Source organism: Anas acuta, chromosome 10 (genome assembly GCF_963932015.1).
Source record: "Anas acuta chromosome 10, bAnaAcu1.1, whole genome shotgun sequence".
NCBI lineage: Eukaryota > Metazoa > Chordata > Aves > Anseriformes > Anatidae > Anas > Anas acuta.
Genome location: NC_088988.1, coordinates 9761882 through 9769561, shown reverse-complemented (window position 1 = coordinate 9769561; position 7680 = coordinate 9761882). Strand labels below are relative to the sequence as shown.

Genomic DNA, 7680 nt, shown 5'->3' with positions numbered 1-7680 from the left:
CAGGCACTCTCTCGAACTATAGTGTAACAGTTTCTAACCTAAGTTAACAACTCACCTCTGAACGTCGACGTGGTAAGCTACAAGTCGTCTCTAGAAGTGCAGTTCTGCAAAAACATCTCATTATTTTAACTGCCTCCCCCTCTTACTTTCTTAAAACTTCAGTAGATTAATTTATGCTGTGGCATTCAGCCTGTACAAAAAGCTTTAAGGACACTTACTTAAATTACTCCTCCATTAAGTCAATTAAAATACTGCAATTTAGCTTAAACCAACAGGGAGTTCACAGAATTTAGACTGTTAACTAAAGCACAGTGTGATCAGCTTGCAAGCACTGCGCTGCAGTAACACAGCAGGTGCTGTACCCTTCTGTACCCACAAGAACAGTGCTAACAAAAGCTTTCACTTTCTCCATCCCAAGTAACTGTCACAGCTCATCTAGCTCTGCAGATGTGACATCCTTCAATGGAAAAACATACAGAAAAGCTTCCTCACAGGACTGTAGTTACAGCAAGGCCCTCTCAGCCACTGCCCACTCACTGAGTTTTCAATCTGTCATCAATACAAATAAAGCTGATTTGTTTGTTTTAATACTTGGATTAAGCTTCTCATTGCTGTAGTTTCTAAAAACTGGATCCCATCAGACTGATCAATGCAAAGTATAACAATGGAGTGCAGTTTGGCAACCTTTCTCCTTTACATTCTTCCTGTGTTTAAAAGTTTCCATGTTTAAAAGTGTAACTGGAATCCTGAAACAAACTCTACATTTCTGTTTGCACATGTAAACAATGTAAGCAAGTTTTCTGTGGCCACATTTCAGAGGCACCTTAACTTGTAGGTTATTCTAGGAAATAAGCACCATGCCATCAAATCAATTTAATTTTTCACCACGTTTCAGGAAAACTCTGTTGCATAATACTTTCAACTGCAGAAAAATAAAGAAAAAAAAGAAAAAAAAAAGAAAAAAAAAGAAAAAAAAGAAAAAAAAGAAAAAAAAAGAAAAAAAAAAAGAAAAAGAATAAAACAGACTTCCCATTTCTACAAGGAAACAATTTATTTAAATAATTTCTGATCAGGGTCTTCTTGTACAAAAAGAAATTCTTCAAGAGGGGTTTGATGATTTGCTGGCCAACAGCTTTTCTCACATGTATAAACTATAACAGTCCCAAATTCCACTGACAGATCTAAAAACAAAACAATAAAGGGATGTCATACATTAGAAAAATTAGACAGTGGCTATTGCTTATCACTGTAGCTCAATCTTCCAATTCAAAAAGTATTTTTTCATATTCCATCTCCTACAGACATAGCATTTTTTAATTAAAAAGATTGTAAAGCAAGCTGAGAATTTTTGAAGAGCTTCTTACATGTCTGCAAGTTGACAACATTTATTATTTTACAAGGTCTCATTTAAAAGGTAATAATTACTCCCAAAGTCATGGAACTATTTACATTGTTATTATGACAATTCACTAGGGAGCAAATAAAGCTGAAATCCGCTAATTCCCATAAACCAGAGTTACATCATTTGCTTAGTGAAACCTATAATGGGAACATGCTATGTACAATCCATACGGATATACCTACCCATATGTAACATATAATTCTATGACCACTGTAGTTAGGCTTGTCAGTGCCTATGGCTAGCAAGAAACAATCCAAATTACGGTTCACCGAACTTTAGCAGCAAGGTGACTGTTTCCAATATTCATTTAGCTAAGTCAAAAGCCAATAACCTGAATCGCTCTGGAGCATGCTGACCAGTGCTGGCATAAGTTGAAATTCAAATATTCTTTTGCCTCCGCAGTTACTGCAGGCTGGAATACCTTCGTTAAAGTTGGCTGGAGGACAAGTTATGAATAAAGGCTGACCACCCCAGGAGTATCTTAAGAGAAGAAAGGAAAAAAAGATTTATTTTTTGTATCTAAATACACAAACATTACTAAAAGCCACAATCATTGCTTAAGTTTCAGATGAGTCATTCAACAAAAATTAAAGTTGGTAAAGTTGGACCTTCGAAGGTCAATACCTGGAAAGTCTTAACAAAAGAGCTACATTTAAAGGAGATAAATGCTTTAAACTGACACCTCCAAAATATGCTGTACCTGACTCAATTAAACAAACTAGAGCTCAAAAGGGATCCAGCAGTCCAGGGAAAACATGTTTGAACATTCGTGTCATGTACCTATCGTGTATATTCACAGTGCTCTTGAAGGGAAAAAGGAGTGTTGCATAAAGACTGTAACTAACGATACTCATATGGGTCACTGGATGCACTGTTTTGGAAAAATGGAAAATTCAGAGAACATAATACTGCAAAGTGATAGATCCAGTGCAAAATACAAGTTGCCTGAAAACTTTACTTGCACTCTCTATCTGTAATTTTTCTGTATCATCTTTGATAGTTAATTAACAGAAGTTTCTAATATTTCTTATGTGCATAACCAGCCCTTCAAACTTTACCTCCTCATCAAAAAGGTACCAGTTAGTTCCACCTGGTTCTGAAAACCTGATAAACAAAGGTCATGTCACTAAACTGAGAGAGCTCGACCAGATGGGTTGCAGCAGACTCTCTGGAATAAAGTTGTTAAAGACAAATACTTCGTATGATCCATGAAAATTATTGGTATTATCTCATACTATGTATCAGAGAGTTCAAATCAACTTATTTACTCTCATTCAGAAATAATTCCTCTTTTTGGAAAAAAAGTTTCTCTGAGGCTTATCTGCTTTTGTTCTAGGAAATTAACCTATTTACAAGAAGTGAAGTCTATACAGTCATAAGGGGTAATCATAAGCTGCAAATGAACTCAGGCTTTAAAATGAGTAATGTCTTAATTCAGTAACATCTCAGAGACTGAGACATAGGCAGTAACAATAAGATTAGAAAACTTTAGAGGAGGAGAGAGCCTGGAAAGTATATCAGAGCACACCACTGTGCACTATACTTCCACCTCAAAACTCTCTTGAAAACTTCTACACCTGGATTTCAGTAAGTCTTTAAAGACAGTGTGGGTCTGCTCTCATCAGGTCTTACGTTGAAGAAGATTTCCTATAGACAGATCTGGGGGCTCTGATTCTGCTTTGCCTCTCATCCAGTTAACACTTAGTCCTGAAAGTCCAACTAGGGACTGAAGTCTTATCACTCAGGCACAGTAACAGCACTCTCAGCAAATTTTTCAATTAAGAAAAATAAATATTTCCAGTCAAATAATTTATTTTGATTTACTAACAGTCCATATCTACTCTCTGTATCTCCCTGTTACAACCAAGTGATCAACGTACCTTAAAATCTGTTCATGACAGACAGATATTTTTTTCATAAATTTATGGAATGTGTGGTCCCCACTTTTGACTTCACTCTTCTCATATTTTTCTTTATCACCTTCAGCTGCAAAACTATGAGAAAAAGAAATGAAACAAAAATGCCAACACAGTACAATATGCATACTTCAAGTAAGCAGTGGTTACTATATATTCACATTAAGACAAATACACTGAAAAATATACATATTAAATTAAGAGGCAGTTACTGTTTCAGCATACAGCTGAACATCCTGCTTCTAGTTCTTTGCATCTCTTACTAAATGTTTCAAGCCACTATATCTAATTCAATTCTACCAGATACGTAAAAAAATTATTTCTTTAGTAACTTCCCAGCAATTGTCTTTTTTTCTTAATTAAAAATTTAAAAGGAGTGTAATTTAAGCACAATCAAAGCTATATGATTCCATCAACATTAAAAAAATCAACAGAACACAACAACTAAAAAACATTCTCTGCATATTCTGCAATTGCCAGTAGCTTTAGTTATCAAAAAATTCAGCATTGTTCACAATTCAGGGAAAGTCACTGTAAACTTCAATACAATTAAAAAAGAAGTGGTCTGGATATTAAGTTAAAATTGAAAATATTTTCAGTAGCTACATCCAGAAATAGTTTTTCAGACAACTTCTTTATCAAAAACTCCATGAGTCCATCTGATACCATCATCCCAGTCTCTAGTTACAATTCCTGAGTAGTTAAGCTCTTAAAAATGCAACTGGAATAAGAAAAGCTTTACCCTTTGCTTTCAGCACAAAATTCAAACCTATGCGCACCTTTCTGACATCAAATGTTCCAAATCAACACCCTCTCTCTGCTGATACTCCTTCCATAGCTCATCTGCATGATCTGTATCAAGGAAACCAGCATAGTCTTCCTCATCCACAACACTAATGTAATAGGGACGGAACACAGGAGCTGAAGTGGCTGTTACCATATCCTCCCTGACTGGAAGATCCATATCCAGGGAACCTGACACATCTGTAGCTTCAGACAGGCAAAGCTGTTGGAACTGGGATGCACACTCCGCTTCTCTGGACGAGGAGCTGCTTGTCACTTCATTTAAGCCAAGCAGCTGAAGGGCACATGCGGGAGATTCTGCTCCATCACAGACTCCCCAGTCATCTGCCTCATCACACCAGTCCTTCGCAGAAAAGTTAGATTGTTGTTTCTGGGTGGGGGGAAGATAAAAAGAAGAGAAACACTTTCAAGAGCTACCTGATACATTTCAAATACAGTTTTACTACTGTAATGGATAATAAAAGTAAAACCTTAACCTGATGCTTAGCTTTTTTTTTGTTTTTTTTGCCTGTTACCCTCAGAATAGCAGTTACCAGCATATCCACCGTGCATCTCACAGCAGCACACTTATGGCAAAAAACATCTCAAACTGGAGAAACGGGGCAAGAATTAATTCACATTTTGCACGGGTTTAATGCCTTATGTTGCCATATCTAGGTGGTTGGCACATCCAAACCAGCTACCTACTGTCAGTTATATTTAATTGAACCAATTAGTGTATCACAGTAAGCCCAAAGAGCAGATACAGAGGAATATAATAACAATAGATATCTGCACCATTTTTATCAGAATATAAACGCATTTACCACAGACCAAAATACTATATTGCAAACGCACCAGCTGAATAAGCACACTTCCTGCCTGTCAGCGTTAGTTTCAAAGCCAGCCTCCCCTTTCAATCTTCCTAAACTGATATGCAAAGTTTAGCTTCACAGACAAAAATCCCAGAAATACTTTAACAATACTTGAGTCAGATAAACTAAACTTGATTTTTATTAAAAAATATATATATATTTAAATTAGAAAATAAAGACAGCATCTTAAAGACCTAAACCTAAAGCAGCATAGTCCTTTAAAGTACAGTTGAAAAAGTGTTTAGGTAGATTCTGTCATTATGATATTAAATATCAATCTTAACCATAAAACTGGATTGCATCCTCCATTTTAAAACTACTCTAACATAAATCACAAGTAAGAAATCGATCTTGTAGTACGCAGCATGTAGTGCTCGCTGCACCAAAGAGCCTGTGACTGCGATGACTTCTTCATGTGACTCAAAACCAGCACGTGGCACAATTTCTCCAGGGTAGCTATGGCTGCTTAAACAGCTACACACAGACGTGAAGCTCACCCGACTTGACTACTTTTTTTATTTGAAATCCTCCTTAATGCTGTACTTGACACAGGCAGACACCAAGAAAGCGGCTTGCCGGTTGTACCTGCTTTAGACTGCAACCTCGTGCCTCCTTTTCCTGAGTCTGCAAGCACTGGGAGCGCAGCACCTTCCAGCTTCAGCGTGCCACATGGAAAGAAGACAAGACAAGGGCGTTGAAGCAGCAGCGCCGGCTGACCGGGGCGGTGTTTCCGAGCCGCCAGCACAGCGCATCCCGCTCCCTGCTCACCTGCGGGGCTGCCCCCAGCATCCCGTGCCGGGGCAGGCGAAAACGTTGGCGAGGCGGTGGCAGGGCAGGCCCCGCAGCGGGCAGTACACCTGCACCAGGTGCGCCAGGGCAGCGCCGCACGTCCCGCAGCGGGGCTGGGCCGGGCACAGGGCGGGCAGCGCGTCCTGCAAGCCGACACCACACGCACCGCTGGAGGACGCCCGCGGGGGCTCCGCCGAGCCGCGGCCGTGCCGCCCCACAGCCCCGGCTCGGGGCAGAGCCCTCCCTCCCCGCTCCCTTCCCTTCCCGGCCGTACCGCGGAGCCGCCCATCTTGTTGGTGGCCCAGCCCGGGGCCTCCCGGCACGGCCCAGCCATGGGGGCGTCACGGAGCCCCAGCAGCACGGGCCGCCGCTCCTCCGCCATGGCCCCGCAGCGCAGCCCCGCGCTGAGGGCAGCTCCCACACGCATGCGCGGGCCCGGCGGGACGGGACGCGAGGGGGCGCGCGCTGCCTGCGGCCGCCATCTCGCGACGCGGCCCCGCCGCTGAGGTGGGGTCCGGTCAGCGGGGTCCTGTCAGGGGGCGCCCAGCTCCGCTCAGAGGGCCGTGAGCCCTCGGCAGGAGGAGTAAAGGGCCCAAAGTCACACCTTCCGTGCAGTCCCCAGAATCGGGTCCGTCAAAGAAAGCTGGAAAATCCAGACTTTTAAGTAAAAACCAGGGCCCGTCTGAGGCTTTTTGAGTGGCACATAACCGCAGCATATACCCAGTGGTGTTGAAGAACAGCCAGCCGTGTACTGTCTAGATTACGCGCACTTCTTTATACCCACATCCAAACAGGCCATTTGTTTCAGTATGAAGGAAATCCTCCTTCAGATAAAGACATTACATGAGCTAAAATTACCTGGGGTAATAACAAGCAATTACAACATTTTGAAGTTACACAGACACTTTTACTCAATCATAAACAAATTTGCAATATAATCATTTTTTTACTCAATCACAAGCAGACATTAGCAACATAATTGACTTCAGGTTTTTAAAGTTTTTAAATACCTTGACTACTTTAAATCAGAATTTTATAAAACACACTGATTATGTATTCTCTACCTGATTCTTGGTTCTGGCACTGCTTCCATATCCCAAGCACTGGTTTATTTATAATGTGGAGTTAAATCTGTGGGGAAAGAAACAGGAAGGTTTATGTTAGTCCAGATAAGGATGTAGGCATGTGTGCAAGACTGCTGTGAAGTTTACTGCCCTGGTAACCAAGATGCTGTAATGATCATGGCAAAAGAAAACATTTTTTTTTTTAAATCAGATAAGGCCTTTTTTCAGCTGAATGAAAAAGTAATTCAAGGAAAAGGTACGCAAGTGCCAGGTTTAGGCTGGTGTAACTAATCCTTTATATATTTTATGTATCAGCAAACACTGCTGTCACAACTAGGTAATCTCTACAGAAATGGTTTGTGTTATTACAAGTTAGTCTTAAGAAACCTTGTAACCACTCCAACCAACCCTTTCCTGAAATCGCTGCTGTGCAGCACAACCTTTTCAGTGAGTGATCTTCATCCACTTCAGTGCCAGACCAGATAGCTCTGCTCTGCTCTTTCACATGCTTAGTTTTAAAGGGCTTCACCTGCCCTTTATTCTTCCCTTGCTTTGGGGCAGTAGGATCCAGGTAACCAGTCTGCTCTCACACAGAAGCTGTGTAGCCATGGGCAGCACTGCTACCAACAGACCTCATGCAAATGGCTAGGAAAGCCCTTATAATTATGCAAGCTGCTGCTTTACCATATGACATGTACATTTGTACCATGAACTCAGCGGTTGGTGTCTGTGTGCAGACCATCCACGCTCTGCAGCTTTGCTTCCTAAGCAAAATACCAAATTCAGACTTGGGCAGCCTGAAACCAAAGGCCACCTTGCTGCACAGAGTAGCTTGGGCTGCCATCTCACTC

General features: G+C 41.2%; 1 protein-coding gene across 1 annotated transcript; it reads right to left on the bottom strand.

Annotated features, from left to right (window-relative positions):
• Positions 1-1026: 1026 nt before the first annotated feature.
• On the bottom strand, positions 1027-6199 carry PDCD2L (programmed cell death 2 like). The gene is made up of 7 exons (XM_068693109.1): positions 6040-6199; positions 5745-5908; positions 5562-5631; positions 4098-4492; positions 3283-3396; positions 1734-1882; positions 1027-1181 (listed from the first exon to the last, which is right to left on the bottom strand). Exons 1-7 carry the CDS (start codon positions 6190-6192, stop codon positions 1051-1053), a joined length of 1176 nt encoding a protein of 391 aa, XP_068549210.1. The 5' UTR covers positions 6193-6199; the 3' UTR covers positions 1027-1050.
• Between the last annotated feature and the right edge of the window lie 1481 nt (positions 6200-7680).

Bases quoted from the DNA above. Each gene is read 5' to 3' on its own strand.
- PDCD2L (XM_068693109.1), bottom strand. From the start codon at position 6,192: ATGCGTGTGGGAGCTGCCCTCAGCGCGGGGCTGCGCTGCGGGGCCATG. The intron at 5,909-6,039 runs GTACGGCCGGGA...GTCGGCTTGCAG, and splicing joins ACAAGATGGGCGGCTCCGCG to GACGCGCTGCCCGCCCTGTG. The intron at 3,397-4,097 runs GTGCGCATAGGT...TTTTTCTCATAG, and splicing joins GAACATTTGATGTCAGAAAG to TTTTGCAGCTGAAGGTGATA.